The sequence below is a fragment of the Erpetoichthys calabaricus genome, chromosome 17 (assembly GCF_900747795.2).
Source record: "Erpetoichthys calabaricus chromosome 17, fErpCal1.3, whole genome shotgun sequence".
Taxonomy (NCBI): domain Eukaryota; kingdom Metazoa; phylum Chordata; class Cladistia; order Polypteriformes; family Polypteridae; genus Erpetoichthys; species Erpetoichthys calabaricus.
This window is the reverse complement of record NC_041410.2, coordinates 52,061,283-52,083,961: the sequence shown is the minus strand read 5'-3', so window position 1 is coordinate 52,083,961 and position 22,679 is coordinate 52,061,283. Positions and strand designations below refer to the sequence as shown.

General features: G+C 37.0%; 1 protein-coding gene across 1 annotated transcript in view; it reads right to left on the bottom strand.

The window, feature by feature from the left end:
- The window catches only part of arih1 (ariadne ubiquitin-conjugating enzyme E2 binding protein homolog 1 (Drosophila)), a 245,209-nt gene that overhangs the window by 65,885 nt on the left and 156,645 nt on the right, over positions 1 to 22,679 (bottom strand). The window contains exons 8-9 of the mRNA XM_028823941.2: positions 10,354 to 10,396; positions 9,660 to 9,731 (exon numbers count right to left, since the gene is read on the bottom strand). Coding sequence (XP_028679774.1) covers positions 9,660 to 9,731; positions 10,354 to 10,396 — 115 coding nt within the window. The remainder of the gene's footprint in view (positions 1 to 9,659; positions 9,732 to 10,353; positions 10,397 to 22,679) is intronic.

Here is a 22,679-nt window from a genome sequence, read left to right as displayed (position 1 = left end):
GTAGGCACGTACCTTTTATCTTCGGCAATCTCATTCTCTAACCAGGCCTCAGAAGCTAACCAGCGTAACACTGTCCACCACCCCTTTCGTTATTCCGGCACATTGTTGACATCCGTGAGTAACAACAACGTACTAAACTGGAAGGTGGTCTACGCATGCATGGAATTCACGGACAAACAAAGATCAAGATCCAAATGAAGATTATATATAAAGATTAGTTCATTTAAAGCACAACAATTTGTTTAGTTTGAATGTCCGTGTTTTGAGGTGTGACTGGAGTACTACAGTCTTCAGTAGTATAAGCCTGGAGGAGATTCTTAATGCAATGCCTATGTTTTAGCTGTCTCTCTACTGCCATCTAGTTCTTCTTCTTCTAATTCATTCACGGACAAACAAAGATCAAGATCCAAATGAAGATTATACATATATATTAGTGGCTGCAGGTTTTCATTCTAACCCTTTTCCTAATCAACGACCAGTTTTCACTGTTAACTCCTTTTCCATTCCTTTTAAAAGCCCGGTTCTGAACCGATTTGTTTCTTCATTAAATGGCAGCCAAACAGAAATGGCATGTGAAATGAGCCAACAGATGACCAGCTAAATTGGAACGTCATTAATTTAATTAAAGCAGTTACTGAATATCATGACTTGTTGCTCTCATTCTGCCACAGCAGACTGTTGATTTCTTGTTTTTTCTAAGACCACCGTCAAGATGTTTTGATGACCTGAGCAGATCAACAGGACCAAGACCTTCACTTTCCTTTATTTTCAAGTTAGCTGGTCATGTGCCGGCTTGTTTTGTGTCTCATTATTGTTTGGCTGTGCATTAAGGAAAAAGAAACAACTAAGGGGTCTGGGTCACGTCAATTAACACTAAGGCAAAACAAGTTAATTAGCCGCAAAAATGGCTCACTAATTAAGAAGATGGTTAGAATAAAAACCTGCAGCCACTGAATAAGGGAAACATACAGTTGGCTGCCATTTGCTATTCGCCATACATTCCTGATCAATAAAATTAGCCATTAGGCTGCCCAACATTTACAATAAAGTGAAAGCAAGGGAACTTAGGAAAGAATAACTGCAGAAGGGGATAATATACCTGTTATTCAAGGTGTTATTAAAGTAGTTTTTTTTTTAATGTTTGATTTGCATGCATTTAATCTTTAAGGCTTAAAATATGTCTGAAAGTACATTAGTATTTTTGATAGTAAGTAGCTCTATTTCCTCTTATCATTAAGGTTTCTGTGACCCCTTATTAAGTACACATAAAGGTTTCCAGTTATGTCAGTTATAAATGACATTACAAAATTATAAAATTGAGAAAACTGTGAACTAGGGTTGCTCAGTATATTGGTACTGGAAAAGTACCAAAAAACCCAACTTTTAAAATGGTATGGTACAAGCATTTTGTGCTTTATGCTTTCGGAAATAAACGTCATGTTTCCACTCAACCCCAAACACAACTACCCAAACTCTAAAACTGCTTCAACGCTCAGTTTATGCCATCAAGAGGGAGTGCAGTGAGGTGCAATGGCACAGTGCAACAAACCCCGTTTAATTTTTTGCCAAAAGGTATCACCTTAAACCTGACTGTAAATCAGTGATAGATTACACTGTCATCAAGTGTGTTATACAGTGGGGCAAAAAAGTATTTAATCAGCCACCAATTGTGCAAGTTCTCCCACTTAAAAAGATGAGAGAGGCCTGTAATTTTCATCATCGGTATACCTCAACTATGAGACACAAAATGAGAAAAAAAAAATCCAGAAAATCACATTGTCTGATTTTTAAAGAATTTATTTGCAAATTATGGTGGAAAAAAAAGTATTTGGTCACCTACAAACAAGCAAGATTTCTGGCTCTCACATACCTGTAACTTCTTCTGTAAGAGATTCCTCTGTCTTCCACTCGTTACCTGTATTAATGGCACCTGTTTGAACTCGTTATCAATATAAAAGACACCTGTCCACAATCTCAAACAGTCACACTCCAAACTCCACTATGGCCAAGACCAAAGAGCTGTCAAAGTACACCAGAAACAAAATTGTAGAAGAAGACTGAATCTACAATAGGTAAGCAGCTTGGTGTGAAGAAATCAACTGTGGGAGCAATTATTAGAAAATGGAAGACATACAAGACCACTGATAATCTCCCTCGATCTGGGGCTCCACACAAGATCTCACCCTGTGGGGTCAAACTGATCACAAGAACGGTGAGCAAAATTCCCAGAACCACACGGGGGGACCTAGTGAATGACCTGCAGAGAGCTGGGAACAAAGTAACAAAGGCTACCATCAGTAACACACTACGCCGCCAGGGACTCAAATCCTGCAGTGCCAGACGTGTCCCCCTGCTTAAGCCAGTACATGTGCAGGCCCATCTGAAGTTTGCTAGAGAGCATTTGGATGATCCAGAAGAGGATTGGGAGAATGTCATATGGTCAGATGAATAAAACTCTACTCGTCGTGTTTGGAGGAGAAAGAATGCTGAGTTGCATCCAAAGAACACCATACCTACTGTAAAGCATGGGGGGTGGAAACATCATGTTTTGGGGGTGTTTTTCTGCAAAGGGACCAGGACGACTGATGCGTGTAAAGGAAAGAATGAATGGGGCCATGTATCGTCAGATTTTGAGTGAAAACCTCCTTCCATCAGCAAGGGCATTGAAGATGAAACGTGGCTGGGTCTTTCAGCATGACAATGATCCCAAACACACCGCCCCGGGTAACGAAGGAGTGGCTTCGTAAGAAGCATTTCAAGGTCCTGGAGTGGCTAGCCAGTCTCCACATCTCAACCCCATACAAAATCTTTGGAGGGAGTTGAAAGTCCGTGTTGCCCAGAGACAGCCCCAAAACACCACTGCTCTAGAGGAGATCTGCATGGAGGAATGGGCCAAAATACCAGCAACAGTGTGTGAAAACCTTGTGAAGACTTACAGAAAACGTTTGACCTCTGTCATTGCCAACAAAGGGTATATAACAAAGTATTGAGATGAACTTTTGTTATTGACCAAATACTTTTTTTCCACCATAATTTGCAAATAAATTCTTCAAAAATCAGACAATGTGATTTTCTGGATTTTTTTTTCTCATTTTGTCTCTCATAGTTGAGGTATACCTATGATGAAAATTACAGGCCTCTCTCATCTTTTTAAGTGGGAGAACTTGCACAATTGGTGGATGACTAAATATTTTTTTGCCCCACTGTACATTCTGATTAAGTATTACTTAAGCTTTATGTCACACACTATGCAAAAACACTAGGCAGTAATTTCGATATTTCACATCATAGGGAAAAATTTCAGCAAAGAGACAAGACAAAAATGGAAATATATTTTCATTGTAAAAGCAATACAGACACACAGGATTAATGAAAAACAAAACCCTTACTTAACTGATAATAAGTACTATAAGCTTCTAATGTTTCTTTTATGACAATGCACTACTAACCACTTTTGTAGTAGTACCCTCCCCACACACCATGTTTTTATTATTTTTTCCACCCCCAAGTAATTGCTATAAAACATAATGGAAAAAAGACAATAAGAATAAAAATTAAAATAGATCTTCACATTTTCATTGAAGAAAAAAAAAAGTACTGAATATAAGAATGAATTTTCTTTAACAGAAAAAATGCACTACTGCACTTTTTTCCAGTATATACAGTATATCCCCACTTCCTATAGCACTATACTATATGGCTCAACTGGAAGACATAAAGAGGTCTAAATGACATATCTTTTTGCCCACGGCCACAACAAATGATAATGACTCAACCAGACAAAACATCCTACAACTGTCCCAGCTGTATATATTCTTTACACACAGAAGCCAGCACCAGAAATATTCGGGGGGCAAAGGGCAAAAATGCTCCCAAATGAAAAAATCTTCTCCTTAAAGCATAAGCATGGTTGCAAAAATGCCCTAAATAGAGAATGATCAGTGCTCTACTAGTGGATCTTTGCATGCTGATTTACTGGAAGAGCAGGTGCAATTATGGTGGAGTCCTCCTTAGGAATCCATAGAAAACCAGGAGAGCGTGAGGGAAGAGGGAAGGACAGCAGACCCTGAACGATCTGGAAGATGATGAAGGAAGTAGCCAAGATGGGAGTTGAAAGGGAGGACCATAGCTGATGGTGTCTCCGCAGGCAATCCATTGAGTGAGACAGAAGAGAGAAAGTTGTGCTTTTTTTAACATAGAATTCATCCTTGGGTATATTATCAGCGATTCTGGATTCAAGAAGCTCCCAGAGTGTGAAGCCGACCTGCATCGTCACAGTGGATAGGATGATAGAGACTTGAATCACTGTCTCCTGGCTTCCTAAATTTTCTTCCATTCAATTTTAACTAGCATTTACTAAACAAAACACTGTGCATTTTTTATCAGTATGTCACTTGTGGTTTGATCCATGCTTAAGGAACATTATACTTTGAATTTCTTTATTACCCCTACTTACCCCAGTATCTCAATCTACTACATATTTTCTGGCTGTAATACATTCAAGGATTAAACAAATAATGAAAACAAAAATGAAATGGAATATTATCTGACACAAGACCCAGCATGCTATGCCTATTCAAAGGTTTCTAATCAATAATTAATTTGGACTGCAAATCCCAGCAACCCCAGGAGTACTGTGTCATTAGGAAGCTTTAGCAGTTGCTGTGAGAGCTGCTGGGTGAAAGATGAGAGCACTAGTTTTAAAAGTGAGCTATAAAATGCCAGGAGGATTGTAACAAGTAAAAGGTACAATTACACCAATCAGATTACAGTTTTCCTTGGATTTATGTTCTTGTCCTGTTGTGTGATTTTGTCTGGCTTTGTGTGGGAGCACTCCCAACTTCTATAAATCTTCTGCATCACGGTCAGAAAAAACCTGACTTTCAGGAGGCTGTGTACAGGGGATTATTTCAAAATTACACAACCATCTTCAAAAATGGACTGTGTTTAGAGTGTTAATCATTTTGTGCTTAGTGTTTCATCATTTTTTTCTCTTTACTACCATAATATACAGACAAATATAATAAGTTAATTTTTGTAAAAACTCAGTTGATAAAAGAAGTACTGAACTATGCTCTTTGTCTGGGAGACATCATTCACCTTTGTCTCATTAGTCAGCCTCATAAATGTGAATTGCTTGCACACTGCTCATTCTTACATTTCTCACAGTTTCTGGTACCTTACTTAGTACAATAAACTTGCAATATACTGTACAGTACAACAGCCATGGACCTAAAACATATATTTGGGGATTTTCACATTTACTGGGTTCCTGCACCACAAACCTCTGTGAATAGCAGGGGAAATCTGTATAGATACATTTTGTTATAGTACATTACCCTATTCAGAACATGTGCCTCTTCTCTCAAAGGGAAAAATCAGGAGTGGTCTTCCCAAGACCTTCTTGTATACTCATCATATATGGGGATGGATATTTTTTTTGAGTATACCGCAAGACAATAATTATATTTTTATATCATGCACATTAAAGAACCATCAACAACAAATCAAATCAATTATATATTGAACAATTATTTAAAAAGTAAAGTTGAATAAATCCATTTCTGCAGCTGCTTGAATAAAAGGTAAAGTACCACTTCCGGTTAGCGGAAATTGCCCAAAAGTTGACTGAAATCTACATTTTGTACCCAATACTTGTATGAGAAATATGGTTGACCTAACTGAAAGCGTACTCAGGTTATCATGTTTACACACATACACACACAGACAGAATTCCAAAAATCGTATTTTCACACTCAGGGAGATCTAAAATGTCAAGATTCATTAAATCTTGAAATGGAACTTTTGGTGGATTCCAATACTTTCCCTATACTTCATATACAGGAAAGTCAGGGAGGTCTAAAACGATGAGATTTATCAAAATCTTGACATCAAATTTCTGGATGATTACAATACTTTCACTATACAGTGGAACCTCGGTTCACGAACGTCTCTGAACACGTACAAATCGGGTTACGACCAAAAAGTTTGCCAAACTTTTGCATCTGTTCACGACCACACACTCGGTACACGAACAAGCCAGGTTCCCTTTCGGTTTGCGCACGCCGATGATTTCCGCACGTGTTGCATTGTTCTCGGTCAGATGTGCGTGCTTTCGCTGTGAACTCTTTGTGCTCTATTTCGCTTCCCTTCCGGTTTGTACGTGCCGATTACTGTATTTAAGCACATGTTCAGCCTCTCCCTGTTCATTGTTCTCAGTCAGACGTGCGTGCTTTACCTGTGAACTCTTTGTGCTCTACAGTATTTCGTGTGCTTTTGCATTTAACAATGGCTTCTAAGCAAGTGAAGAGTGGTGAGAAGAAAGTTTTGAAAAAAATTGAAATCGAAGTAAAGAAAGAAATTATTGAAAAGTATGAGCGTGGCGTTCATGCTACTGATCTTGCCGCCAACTACAAGAAGACAAAATCTACGATTTCGACTATTCTAAAGCAGAAAGAGGCCATTAAAGCAGCTGATGTTGCAAAAGGAGTTACAGTGTTAACCAGGCAGAGGCCCCAAGTGCTGGAAGAGGTGGAAAAACTGTTGCTTGTGTGGCTGAACAAGAAGCAACTTGCAGGGGACAGCATAAGCGAGGTGATGTTAAGCGAGAAAGCCAGTGGCAAAAGTGAGGAATTTAAAGCCAGTAGAGGATGGTTTGAAAAGTTTCGTAAGAGAAGTGGCATTCATAGTGTGGTAAGGCATGGAGAGGCTAGATCCGACGCTGAAGCTGCGAAAGAATTCTTGAAAAATTTCACAAAATTAGTGGAGGACGAAGGCTACATCCCACAACAAGTCTTCAACTGCGACAAGACCGGATTATTCTGGAAGAGGATGCCGAAGAGGACCTACGTTACCCAGGAAGAGAAGGCTATGCCCGGCCACAAACCAATGAAGGACAGGTTAACCGTTTTGGTGTGTGCTAACGCTAGTGGCGACGTAAAAATCAAGCCGCTACTCGTTTACCAATTTGAGAACCCTTGTGCTTTCAAGCAGCACAATGTAAACAAAGCCAGACTGCCCGTGATGTGGAGGGCAAACACGAAGGGTTGGGTCACAAGGACCTTGTTTTTGGAATGGCTGCACGAGGCTTTCACTCCCGCCGTGAAGCGATATCTCGAAGAGAATAACCTGCCTAAAAAATGCCTCCTTCTGATGGACAATGCACCGGCACACCCTCCAAATTTGGCTGACGATATGGTCAAGGAGTATGACTTTATTAAGGTTGTGTTCCTCCCCCCAACACAACTCCTCTTCTGCAGCCCATGGACCAGCAGGTTATTTCAAATTTTAAGAAGCTGTACACCAAAGGACTATTCGTCAGGTGTTTCAGTGTGACTGAGGAGACGTCTTTGACCCTGAAAGACTTCTGGAAGAACCATTTTAATATCGTTCATTGCATCGGCCTCATTGATAAAGCCTGAGAAGATGTCACACACCAGACCTTGATCTCGGCCTGGAAGAAACTTTGGCCTGAATGCGTTCCTGAATAAGTTTTAGAAAGCTTTCAGCCTCCTGTTGTGGATGAGATTGTGTCCATGGGCAAGAGCATGGGTCTTGAAGTGGATGATGAGGACATCGAGGAGCTGGTCCTGGATCGCAAGGAGGAGCCGACGACGGAGGAACTCGCTGAAAAATGGAACGAGTGCCAGGATTTTTTCGAAAAGAACCACCCTGACAAAGTGGTTACAAACAGAGTGATAAACATGATGAACGACAATGTTGTCTCACATTTCCGAAAAATTTTAATGCATAGGAAAAGGCAAGTCACATTAGACCGCTATTTCGCGAAGTCTGATCCACCAGCTAAACAGCTAAAAACACCAGAAACCCAAGGAATCGCAACAGAGAAAACACTTGAAGGAGAACATCCCTCCATCGCAGAGCCAGACTCTCCCTCAAAACTGTAACCTCCTCTACACTCAGTTCCTCCTCACTTCCTTCATGCCAGAACTCGACTCATCCAAGGTTAGTTTTCTTGGTGGCTTATGGTTAGTTTTTGTATTATGAATTTTTCAAATGTTCATTTGTCGGTTCGTAGCGTGAATTGTTGCAATGTTACTTTTCTTGGTTGTTTATTAAATTACGCATTTTTCAAATGTTCATTTTTTTTCCCCTGTGCTTAAAACTCAAAAAAAGTGTATACTGTACAGTGAGTGGTCCGTAGCGTGCTTTGCTGCAATGTTTATTTTCTTGGTGGTTTATTAAATTATGGATTTTTCAAATGTTCATTTTTTTCCCCGTGTTTAAAACTCATTAAAAAAAAAGTTTACACAGCGATCATTTTGTAAGGCTATTAGCGTGAACTCCTGCAATGTTACTTTTTGGTTGCTTATGGTTGGTTTTTAAATAAAGTTCGGATTTGTTCAAATGTTCCTTTTTTTCCCTGTGTTTAAACTCATTAAAAAAAAGTGTTTACAGAGATTGGGTCGTAAGGCTATACCGTGAACTCTTGCAATGTTAGTTTTCTCTGTTGTTCAAGGTTTTCTCAGTGTTATTCAATGTTTTTACATTTAGTTTACTATCACAATGTGCATTCTATGGTATAATTAACTATATATGTGCTTAAAAATCTTTAAAAAAATATATTTACATACAATTAATTCATTCCAGACCGTACGAACTGTATTTACATACAATCTTATGGGGGAAATTACTTCAGGTCACAACCAAATCGGGTTACGACCAGAGTTTTGGAATGAATTATGGTCGTGACCCGAGGTTCCACTATACGAGAAAGTAAAAAGAAAAAAAAACAGAAAGTGTGGATCAGCATTTGGTTTAGGGTGTATTGACAAACAAAAAAAAATTAAAAACAGCAATTTGACATTTATATATACATATATATATATATATATATATATATATATATATATATATATATATATACATACATATATACATATACACATATATACATATATATATATACATATATATATACATATATATATACATATATATATACATATATATATACATATATATATACATATATACATATATATATATATACATATATACATATATATATACATATATATATATACATATATACATATATATATACATATATATATATACATATATACATATATATATACATATATATATACATATATATATATACATATATACATACATATATACATATATACATATATATATATACATATATACATATATACATATATACATATATACATATATACATATATATATATATATATATATATATATATATATATATATATATATATATATATGGTAGAGTACATCTTCTTCCATAAAATAAAAAAACTAACAAGCATTGTTCCAGATATCCTAATTTGTTTACAGCTCAATGATGACACGTCTTTTACTGGTCACAAGATGGCTAATAGATATTGATGATATATGGTGTCCTCAAAAATGTTTTTTTTTTTTTTTTCATTGAACAACACCAATAAGCACAAGAGAGGACAATGCCAAAATATCTGACAGAAAATTCAAGAATTTTAATGAATTTTCCCTATGTTCTAATCCTAGGTACATTTGAGATAAGTGTCTGCAGGGAAAAAAAAAAAACTACAACAAAGACAAAGAACTTAACCATGGATACAGATGTTAAGGTTACATATTATAAAAAAAAAATTATGAATTCCATTACATTTGTACTGTACCTTAGTGTTAGCTGCAATCCAGTTTGAGGTTTCGCTGTCATCATCACATTTTTTAATCCACTTTCTAAGCCACTAAAAGAAAAGTATTTAAATTTCATATAATTTAGAGTAAACATTTTTAGCAAGAAATAAATCAAAAGAAGTCAGACCAATTATAAGGTTCATTATTTAACTGCAGAAATTTCTCCACACATGCTAATTTCAAGTATTAAAAGGAGCACAGCCTCTACATTTCCTCTTTAAAATATTAAAATATACAATGTCAGATTAACCTATTAATAGCTTAAAATAAATAGATCCAGAGCTCTAATGAAAAGTGTATTTCTGAAGTAAAAAAACACCATTGTACTAATGGAATTTACTTTCTATAAGAAATTGTAGACTTCTAAAATACCTGAAAAAAATACCTAAAACCCAAGCATCTTGAAGAAATAAAAGAAATATGCACATATAAGTGAAAAATGCAATTTCTGTCTTATTAAAAAATATGGTATAAAGGGACATGTACAATATATCTTTCTAGTCATTTAAAAATTTTAAAGTTTAATGTAGTTACCTATAATTTATGCAGCACAATGAAAAAGTATCTTTGAAGAGCAATGATAAGGAGGGCAAAAAAACAGAATATAACTTTTAAAGAGATTGCTGTAGTCTGTTATTAAAAATACTAATTGAAATTATCAGTTACTCTTACCTTGCACTTTACAGGATCATGCCAATTTTCTCCACAGTTGAAACTATAAGAAAATACAGAGACAAACAGACATATCTTTTTGCCCAAGGCCACAATAAATGATACAGAAGATATAAGCTGTTTTTGTAGCAAATTGCTTTATACAAATCACAAAAAATGCAATACTCCGCATAAGTTGCAGCAGTATTGAAAGCAGGCAGAGCATTATCATTTCCTTCATAACGTAACAAAAAAAAAAAAAGAAAAAAGAAAAACCAAAACAAAAATGAGACTAGTTTTCCTTCCATATATGTTTGTATTATGGTAAAAAATTCTTTTTAGATTTAAATGAATTAAACAGAATATTTCGTGACATTTCAAACACTGTAATTATTTCATTATAATGAATTTGGCCAATTAATCTTATTTCAATTGTTCATGTTGTGTCTTAAAAGTGATTATAGTTTGTAAACAAGATCAGTAACCAAGTTTGTCATTTACAAGTCATTTTGCAGTTTTCCTTTACTCACATAACCTAAACTACTGTTAGCATTCTCTGGCTTCCTGCAGGTGAGTGCACATAAATTGACTCTAAGCTGTTAACTAATTCATAGTTGATCATGTCGGTATAAGTGTTGACCAAACCTCACTGAATTTGTTTTGTTTTGAGTTCTGAGAATTTGCGGAAATGTTCAGGAACTTTGCAGAATTCAGCAAGATGCATTGAAGTCAGTGGGGAAAGAGAAACTAATTGTGAGTGGAGTATAATGGTTCAACTGTTTTAAGTGTCCCTGACAGCTATGTCAGACCAATTATTGAGGCCAAAAATATGACCTGTGCTGTGAGGCATAAGACAAAATTAATAGAAATATCAGAACAGTAAACTTTCTTGTAAACAGGAAGCATTAATTCACTAAGGCTAACCACATACAGATTCAATAGCAGGTACTTACCTCACTCAAACTAAAAACTATAGTATTGTATATTATTTTTCCCTGATACTTTTGCTTGTTCACTGCTACAGCTACTATATAAATGCAAAACTAAAGCCTATGGAAATCTTATTCGTTTAGGCTGGAATCAACTGCACAGCACTCAGGGTAATAAAATTAAGGGAGAAGGCTTGTGTGTTATACACTGGTCACATACAGGTCCATACAAAAAAACATTGCCTCTAAAACATGAATACACTGACACATTTGCAGTTTCCTTCCACATGTTTGTTTTCTGTTGAAACCTATTTACAAAAGTTTACTTGAGGGGACTAACCCTCCAACATTAACTGCTACAGTACTGTGATGTCACTTGCCTTGTTAAGCATCATGGGATACTAGAAAAAATGGTCTAAACCAGCCACATGTCAAATTTCTAGGAAACTATCCAGTGAACACAACATACTCACTACAAAAAACACTTTGCTGAATTCTGCAGATCAACACTAATCAAAATATATATTTCCTATCTAAAGTACACCCCCACCCTGTTCCATTACAGAACTATTTACATAATGTCTAATGAAATTGCCAGAATGATCCTGAATATTCAAATACTATACAAAAGAGGCAGATAGGACACAATAATGAAATTTGCCTTGAAGTGAGTTTTCTTTAATAACAGAATGCTGATTTGAAAATCAAAAGAAGAGCTACAACATTCCAGCAACATGAAGACCCGATCATTCCATGAGGATTCATAAAAGAGCAAGTCAAAACAGAAGAGAATCATAAACTACAGCCCCAGAAAACCATACACCCATGCAAAAACCCAAGAACATACTTAACTCACCATCCTCCTGTTTACTACAAAATTCACAGGAATTGACAGTTTCTCCTTCCATACCCCATAATAACTATTAACAAAGATATTGCTTTGTTATGTGTATAGCCTAATCAAAATGTGTCCGGGTCAGTTTAGCACCAGAAAACAATTAAATTTACGTTTTTGTAAAATAATGGTGGCAAATATGTATTTTCTAATAGTAATTAGAGACTGCTTGAAGAGTAAAGACAAAAATAAAGATACTGTATAAGAAAAAGATTTTAATTCTGGTCCTTTGTGTGGACAAGCATATACAAATTTAAGTATGAAAAAAATTATAAAGAAGTGAGAATTTTTTTTTTTGTTTTTATTTTTTTTAAATAAGAGGACAAGGTTAGAAGCAGAGTGATCTAGCCTGACTTGACATGCATTTTCTTGTCTGTTCTTCAAAGTGATTTGACAAGTAACCCACATACTGGACTGACATTCTCACTGAGTGTTACGACATATTTATCATTTCTCTGCTTTACAATTGTGGTCCCGCTGAAGAAAATAAGTAGCTCATGACAAGTGGTTTAATAAGATGAATGTGGTGGTTCTCTCACTCACTTTCACATCATTCATTTTACAATGTTATGGCTTCCTTATATTTAGGCATAATAAACTTTTATCTGTATCACTCCTTGCTGTACAAATGGTCTTACCTGGTCACATAGCTGTCAGTTTCTGTATTGGTTTCATTTTCAAAAATAATAAATACACCAGCTGCGCACTGTGAAACAAATTCAAGTTACAGTAAAAAATAATAACTGCAAAAGCTGTAATTGTGGAAACGTCCATCAGGTTGACAGCAGTTTTAAGAATTAACACTTTCAAGCATATAGAGAAAATATGCACATAATCCAGGAGGTCAGACTATCATTAATAAAATATAAGTCAGTAGCTACATGATTTTAGAGTGTCAAAAGGCTGCAGTATGTTTCACTAGAATACTTTTCCCCACTTCCAATCTCAAGATGGTGCAAAGAATTAATCAGTTTACATTTTATAGCCTGCCAGCTTTAGTTAGATTTATTAATAATTACTGGACAGCATTGTTTCCTAATTGTTTTTAAACCATTCCACTGTGTAATTCATGTTGAATGCAATTATTTCTAATGTTTTGATGTTTATAGTATATACAGTGGGTATAGAAAATAATCACCCCCTTCGAAATATTCCCTTTTTTGCTTTACAGCCTTAAATGAAAACACACACAAAAAATATTTCTTCCCAGCTTTACTTACTCAAGGCTCAAATGAGCCTTAATGTGGCCTTTCTTGAGAAGTGGCTTTTTCCTTGCCACCCTCCTGAACAAGCCACTTTTGTGGAGCGCTTATGAAATTGTTGTCACATGCACACAATGACCACTCTTTACCATAAAATCCTGCAGCTCCTTCAAAGTGGCCATTGGCCTCTTGGTAGCTTCTCTTACCAATTTCCTCTTTGCTCTTCCATCCAGTTTGGAGGGATGGCCGGATCCAGGGAGGGTCCTAGTAGTACCAAACACTTGCCACTTCTTTATTATGGACTTTACTGTGCTCCTTGGGATTGATAAAACCCTTTTGAGATTTTTTTTTGCATTCATCTCCTGCCTTATGTCTGTCCACAACTCTATCCCTGAGATCTTTTGAAAGAGACTTGCCACCCAGTAAGCCAGTAACCCAGTGGAAGCCAGTAACCATGGTCTGCGATGGAAATGGAGGTTACTTACACCTGATTGAGATTACAAATATTGTTTAAGAGGGAGGTGATCCTTTATTAATCTCAGTATTTCTTGTTATTGATTTTTTTAAAATTCTTCTGAACTGTAGCTCGGGGCATAACGTGAGCTACCACAACTATGCTGACGACACACAACTGTATTTATCAATAGTGCCTGACGACCCCAACACTCTTGATTCACTGACACAATGTCTTTCTTGGGTTCCCGAATGGATGAGTAGTAATTTTCTCAAACTAAATAAAGAGAAAACAGAAATTTTAGTGATTGGCAATAATGGATATATTGAGGTTATTAGAAATAAACATGATGCTTTAGGATTAAAAGTCAAGATGGAGGTAAAGATTTTAGTGGTAACTATTGACTCTGACCTGAATTTTAAATCACATACAGTCAAAGAAAAAAGTATGTGAACCCCTAGGAATTATCTATATTTATGTCCAATTCCCATATAAAACATGGTCGTATCTTCATGTCAGTCACAATAATGAACAAACAGTCTCCTATAACTACAGATACACAGATTTTCAGAGAATTATTGACCATATTGAATAAATCATTCAAACTGTGAAACTGAAGGTTTGAAAAAGTAAGTGAACCCTAAGCTAATGACTTTTTAAAAAGTTCATTGCAGTCAGAATTTAGCACACCTGGAGTCCATTTAATGAAACGAGTTCAAAGGTGTGGCCTAGAATTACTTTGATTGATAAAAAAAAACACTATAAAGTTTGAGCTTTTGACAAGAAGCATATCCAGATAGGAATCATGCCTCACACAAAAGAGATGTCTGAAGAGCTACGATCGAGAATTGTTAATCTACAGTACATAAGTTTGGAAAGGGTTACAAAGTCATCTCAAACATTTTAGCTATTCATCAGTCTACTGTTAGGTAAGTTGTCTATAAATGGAGACAGTTTGGTATTGTGGCTACTCTGCCCAGAAGTGGGCGCCCGGCCAAGATGACCCTAAAAGCACAACGCAAAGTCAGCAATGAGGTAAAGAAAAACCCAAGAGTGACAGCAAAGGACTTGAAGAAGTCATTAGAACTGGCTAATATCTCTGTTCATGAGTCAACTATACACAAAACACTGAACAAGAAGGAAGCCACTGCTATCAAAAAAGGACATTGCTGAATACCTGACGTTTGCGAAAGAGCACTTGGACAATCCACAACGGTACTGGAAAAATGTTTTGTGGAGTGATGAAACCAAAATTGAACTATTTGGGATGAACAAGCAGAACTTCATTTGGTGCAAAAAGGGCACTGAATATCAACATCAAAACATCATCCCTACAGTAAAGTATGGTGGAGGGAACATCATGATTTGTGCCTGCTTTGCTGCATCATGGCCTGGACAGCTTGCCATCATTGAGGGGAAAATGAATTCACAAGTATATCAACAAATTCTCCAGGATAATGTGAGGGTGTCTATCTGTCAACTTAAGCTCAGAAGAGGCTGGGTGATGCAACAGGACAATGACCCCAAACATTACAGCAAATCCACAGCACAATGGCTTCAGAAGAACAAACTCCGCCTTTTGGAGTGGCCCAGTCACAGCCCAGATCTCAATCCTATTGAGATGCTGTGGAATGGCTTGAAGAGAGCCATACACAGAAGACAACCAAAGAATATGGAAGAGTTAAGGCAGTTCTGCAGGGAAGAATGGGCTAAAATTCCCCCCGCATGATGTGCAGGTCTGATCTGCAGTTACAAGAAGCGCCTGGTTGAGGTCATTGGAGGGTCAACCAGTTATTAAATCCCAAGGTTCACTTACTTTTTCCACTACCACTGTGAACTTGAATGCGTTTGTAAACACATGAAAGAGTAGAATTTTTTGTGTGTCATTGGCTTAAGCTCATTATGTATATCAGTACCTGTGACTTAGATGAAGATCAGATCACTTTTTATGACAAATATATGCAGTAAACCAGATAATTCCAAAGGGTTCACATACTTTTTACTTTGACTGTATTAAGCAGATTACTAGGACAGCATTTTTTCACTTAAGAAATATAGCAAAAGTTAGAAACGTAGAAAAGAAATATAGAAAAGTTATAATATTGCAAGATGCTGAAAAATTAGTTCACGCTTTTGTTTTCAGTCGGTTAGATTACTGTAACGTACTCCTCTCAGGACTAACAAAAAAAGACATCAATCGATTGCAACTAGTGCAGAATGCAGCTGCTAGAATCTTAACTAGGAAAAGAAAATCCGAGCACATCACCCCAGTTTTGATGTCACCACACTAGTCACCTGTGTCATTTAGAATTGACTTTAAAATACTGCTTATGGTTTACAAAGCCTTAAATAATCTTGCTCCATCTTATATTTCAGAATGTCTTACACCTTACGCTCCAAATCGTAACCTTAGATCTTTAAATGAGTGTCTACTTAGAATTCCAAGAGCTAAACTTAAAAGAAGTGGTAAGGCAGCCTTCTGCTGTTATGCACCTAAAATCTGGAATAGCATGCCAATAGGAATTCGCCAGGCTAATACAGTGGAACACTGCTAAAACACATTACTTTAACATGGCTTTCTCATAGCTTCATCTTATTTTAAACTTGATGCTCTGTATTTTCAATTAATTATTATTATTCATGGTGGCTCCGAAATCCGTACTAACCCCTACATTCTCTTCTGTTCTTTTTCTGTTTTTTTTGTGGTGGCGATCTGCGCCACCATCACCTAATCAAAGCATCATGATGTCCCTACATTGATGGATTAAAGGCCAGCAGTCCACATGACCGTCATTATCAAATTCTTCCATGAGAACCTTTAATAGAATGAGAACTGACTGAGATCATTTATGTTAGGTAGAATGCCTAGAGGGGGCTGGGTGGTCTCGTGGTCTAGGTGTCCCTGCAGATTTTATTTTTTTCTCCAGCCGTCTGTTTTTTTTTTTTTTTTTTTCTGTCCTCCCTGGCCATCGGAACTTTTATTCTATGTTAATTAGTGTTCCCTAATTTTAATTCTTATTCTTTCTTCATCATGTAAAGCACTTTGAGCTACATTGTTTGTATGAAAATGTGCTATATAAATACATGTTGTTGTTGTAGCTGTTATATCTTTCACTTGGATAGCTTAGATTGCATTGAGTAAAGCTAAGATGGAAAAATATTGGTTTTTGTGTTTTCATTTAAGGCTGTAAAGCAAAAACAAAAAAATGGGAATATTTCAAAGGGGGTGATTCTTTTCAATACCCACTGTATTGTATAGCATACGTTTGCTGCTTTTTTTTTTAATTTCTGAAATATAACTACAGTGGGGCAAAAAAGTATTTAGTCAGCCACCAATTGTGCAAGTTCTCCCACTTAAAAAGATGAGAGAGGCCTGTAATTTTCATCATAGGTATACCTCAACTATGAGAGACAAAATGAGAAAAAAAAATCCAGAAAATCACATTGTCTGATTTTTAAAGAATTTATTTGCAAATTGTGGTGGAAAAAAAGTATTTGGTCAATAACAAAAATTCATCTCAATACTTTGTTATATACCCTTTGTTGGCAATGACAGAGGTCAAACGTTTTCTGTAAGTCTTCACAAGGTTTTCACACACTGTTGCTGGTATTTTGGCCCATTCCTCCATGCAGATCTCCTCTAGAGCAGTGATGTTTTGGGGCTGTCGCTGGGCAACATGGAGTTTCAACTTCCTCCAAAGATTATGTATGGGGTTGAGATCTGGAGACTGGCTAGCCACTCCAGGACCTTGAAATGCTTCTTACGAAGCCACTTCTTCGTTACCCGGGCGGTGTGTTTGGGATCACTGTCATGCTGAAAGACCCAGCCACGTTTCATCTTCAATGCCCTTGCTGATGGAAGGAGGTTTTCACTCAAAATCTGACGATATATGGCCCCATTCATTCTTTCCTTTACACGGATCAGTCGTCCTGGTCCCTTTGCAGAAAAACAGCCCCAAAGCATGATGTTTCCACCCCCATGCTTTACAGTAGGTATGGTGTTCTTTGGATGCAACTCAGCATTCTTTCTCCTCCAAACACGACGAGTAGATTTTGGTTTCATCTGACCATATGACATTCTCCCAGTCCTCTTCTGGATCATCCAAATGCTCTCTAGCAAACTTCAGATGGGCCTGCACATGTACTGGCTTAAGCAGGGGGATACGTCTGGCACTGCAGGATTTGAGTCCCTGGCGGCGTAGTGTGTTACTGATGGTAGCCTTTGTTACTTTGGTCCCAGCTCTCTGCAGGTCATTCACTAGGTCCCCCCGTGTGGTTCTGGGATTTTTGTTCACCGTTCTTGTGATCATTTTGTCCCCACGGGGTGAGATCTTGTGTGGAGCCCCAGATCGAGGGAGATTATCAGTGGTCTTGTATGTCTTCCATTTTCTAATAATTGCTACCACAGTTGATTTCTTCACACCAAGCTGCTTACCTATTGCAGATTCAGTCTTCCCAGCCTGGTGCAGGTCTACAATTTTGTTTCTGGTGTCCTTTGACAGCTCTTTGGTCTTGGCCATAATGGAGTTTGGAGTGTGACTGTTTGAGGTTGTGGACAGGTGTCTTTTATATTGATAACGAGTTCAAACAGGTGCCATTAATACAGGTAACGAGTGGAGGACAGAGGAGCCTCTTACAGAAGAAGTTACAGGTCTGTGAGAGCCAGAAATCTTGATTGTTTGTAGGTGACCAAATACTTATTTTCTACCATAATTTGCAAATGAATTCTTTAAAAATCAGACAATGTGATTTTCTGGATTTTTTTTCTCATTTTGTCTCTCATAGTTGAGGTATACCTATGATGAAAATTACAGGCCTCTCTCATCTTTTTAATTGGGGGAACTTGCACAATTGGTGGCTGACTAAATACTTTTTTGCCCCACTGTAAATATTATTTTTCTGAATCATTTTCCTTTTCATTTATTACTGTTTCCTGGTGTGGCTGAGTGGCTTAATTGGAAAGGAAGAGAAGTGGAATGCAAAGTCAGATGTGGAAGTGAACCCTAAAAAACAAATCGTCAATGTAAAAATTAGCTACAGTGTTCGACTCCTGCTTGGAAGCTGACAAAATTGGTTAGCAGTATAAAATTAAAATTTAAAAACTTCCAAGTATTTTAATAGTTAACAAAAGCACACTTTCTTTGAATATTATAAAGCAATTACATAATAGTCAGTACTGTGTGGCTTTAAATCATACTGGGACAAGAATAAGACTAAAATGTGAGTGTGATAATTCAGATTTTCACTAATCTAAAATTGTAATTTTCATTTTGTTAATGTTTTAGGCATTAACTATTGTTATGTTTTTGTATTATCAGTTTATCAGTCTCCAGTTAAGTGAGAAGAGGGGCACAGAGGTAAGCAACTGACTGTGAGACAAAAAAACTAAAGGAAGAAAAAGTAACGCCATGGAATTTAATTTTGTGTTAATTAATATCTCATGGATACATTACTCTAATGTTGAAGGATTCAAAAGATGAGATCTATTTTTCTGGGCACATCATTTGAAACTGACTGGGTTACTGCAATCACTGCTTTTAGGAAAGCCAAACTTTAAAATAATTATTTCTTTATGATCTTTCTTTTGGACAATTACTGTTGCTTGAGATGTAGAGGTAACTTCATTCTTGAAAAAACCCAAGCCCTCCATATGCTGTTAAAGACAACACTTTTTCAGGCCAGATCTGCTCAATAGTTTTGCACCAAGTTAACTTCAACTTTAAGTTTCTTGTGTTACCACTTAGAAATACAAAGTAAATGTTCTGAACAGCCACAGGTCACAGTCCCACTTAACTTTGGTTGATTCTTTCCTCTTTTTCTGGATAACTAACTTTCATGAATGAGAAAAATAAATTAATATGATAAACCCTTTTCTCAATCCATGTTTTGATTTATCCTCTAAAATCCTTCCACAAAATCTGCATCCAAGTGGACAGGAAAAGAAAAAAAGAAAAAAATGATAATGGCAATAGTGTTAAGTTTTAATTTCAAAAACTGTGTGCTCTCTAATATTTGCAAATTAAACATACCTTCATTTATTTTTAGCTTTCTAAGTGTGTGTCTGTTAATATTACTCACTTGAAGAAAAAAAAGTAAAAAAATAAAACTAAATTCCACAAAAAGGTAGCATGGGGTAAAATGAATAATAAAGTGTCATACGTTCTGGCTCATGTGGTTTATGGTATAAATGAGTTATTGAAAAAAGTAATAATACATTTTGAAAGCCAAACATGACACACACTGTAAACTGGCACTACTAACAAAGATGAGAGAGAAAGAAACTGAAAAATGATGTGTTTTAAAGCAAGAGAATTTACTGTCTGCCAATTAAACAATAAGTGATTATATCTGAACCACATGTAAAATGTGCCAAGTGCCAATAGTGTTCAAAAGGAACAGAATGAGGAGTAAAATTAAAAATTTGATCTAAAGAGTGTTCAGAATTAATTAGATTGATGTTTTGCAGGTCTCTACACTTAAACTTTTTCGAGAACTTGTGCCCGGCAAATAAAAAAATTGCATGACTGTGCCCCTAAATTTTTTAAAGATACAGTAACATAAATGCATCACTAATTAAATGGAATATACAGTACCTATATATACATGGCCACTCGAAATTAGATTAAGGAATTAAGACCATGATATAGAATTCATAAAGAATTCAGTAAACTTTCATGGTAATTAGAGGAAATGGAAGCATGCTTCAGACATTTTAATTTGCAGAACATTTCTCCCAGTTTTAAATTTTCATGGCTCCTGACTACTTGCCGGAATGTGCTGCAGGGTGGGGTTGTTTTACTTTGCAAGAATATACAAACAGTATAACAAATAACTGAAGAGAGTCACTGTCAGACTTGCCACCAAGCTCTCTTTTGTTGCAGTCTTAGTATATGTCAGCTCTAGGAATAGAGAATTAGTTATTTTTATCTGTTACAATTCACAATCTAAAATATTAGATGGTTGGTCAAATGAACTTGGCAAATGCTCTTATGTGTTATGTGCTCTGCAATATTTTCTGTCCAATTCCCTTTAAATACTCTTTTAGTTCTTATGTAACCAGAGAGACCTTTAAACTGAAAAGATTATAAAATCATTTTGGTTATGGACACAAATAACCCAGCCACAGTGAATTTCTTCGTGCCAGTCCCAAGCTCAGAAAAAATAGAGAGGGTTATGACAGCGAGGTAACCTGGTGTAAAATTTTGCCAGATAAATATACGGACAATACAGATTTCCATACTGGATCAGTTGTGGCCTGGATTTAACAACGGCTGCCACCAGTACTGTTAGCCACCGGGATGCTGGTGGAAATTGGGCTACTGTTGGATGAAGAAGAAGAGGGGGAAGGCATGTCCAGAGGCAGGGGGTGAAGAGGAGGGTAAACAGTGGATTTGAGGGTAGGAACTTTGAATGTTGGTAGTATGACTGGTAAAGGGTGAGAGTTAGCCGACATGATGGGGAGAAGGAAGACTGATAAATTGTGCATACAAAAAAACAGGTGAAAGTGGAGTAAGGCCGGGTCTCTTGGAGGCGGGTTCAAATTTTTCTAACATTGTGTGGATGGGAGGAGAAATGGGGTAGGGGTTATCCTGAAGGAACAGTACGTCAAGAGTGTTTTGGAGTTGAAAAGGGTGTCGGACAGAGTGATGGTTATGAAGCTGGAAACTGAAGGTGTGATGATGAATGTTAGTGCATACACTCTGCAAGTTGGGTGTGCGATGGATGAGAAAGAAGATTTCTGGAGTGAGGTGGATGAAGTGTTGGACAGTATATCCAATGGAGAGAAAGTGGTGATTGGAGAGGATTTCAATGGACATTTTGGTGAAGGAAACAGAGGGGATGAGGAGGTGATTGGTAGGTATGGTATCAAAGAAAAGAATGAAGAAGGCCAGATATTGGATTTTGCAAAAAGGACGAAAATGTCTGTGGTGGACACATATTTTAAGAGAGAGAAAGATATGGTGATGTACAAGAGTAGAGTAAGATGCACATAGGTAGATTATATCCTATGCAAGAGGGTCAGTCTGAAGGAGACTGCAAAGTGGTGGCAGGGGAAAGCGCTGTTAGGCAGCATAGGATGGTAGTCTGTAGGATGATGTTGTACATCAAGAAGAGAATGAGAGTGAGGGCAGAGCCAGGACCAAATGGCGGAAGTTGACAAATTAAGACTGTAAGGTGGAGTTCAGGAAGAAGGTAAGACAGGCAATGTGGAGCAGTGAAGATTTACCAGATAGCTGGGAAACTACAGCAGAAGTGGTAAGGGAGACAGCTAGAAGGGTGCTTTGTGTGACATCTAGACAGAGGAAGTAGGACCAAGAAACCTGGTGTTGAAATGGGGAAGTACAGCAGAGTATACAAAGGAAGAGGTTGGTGAAGAAGTGAGATAGTCAGAGAGATGCAGAAAGTAGACAGGAATACAAAGAGATAAGGCTTAAGATTAAGAGATAGGTGGTGAAGGCTAAAGAAATGGTGTATGATGAGTTGTATGAGTGGCTGGGTGCTAAGGACGCAGAAAAGGACCTGTACCGACTGGCTAAGCAGAGGGACCAAGCTCGAAAAGACGTGCACAGGTTAGGGTGATAAAGGAAAAGATGGCAACGTACTTACAAGTGAGAAGTGTGAGTTGAATGGATTGAAAGAGTACTTTGAGGGGGTGATGAATGCAGAGAATGAGAGAGAAAAGGTTGGATGATGTGGAGACAGTGATTCAGGAAGTGCAATGGATAAGCAAGGAGGAATTAAGAGCAGCTATAAATAGGATGAAGAATGGGAAGGCAGTTGGTCAAGATGACATATCTGTGGAACCAAGGAGGTGTTTAGTAGAGATGGCAGTGGAGTTTTTAAACCAGATTGTTTAATGCAATCTT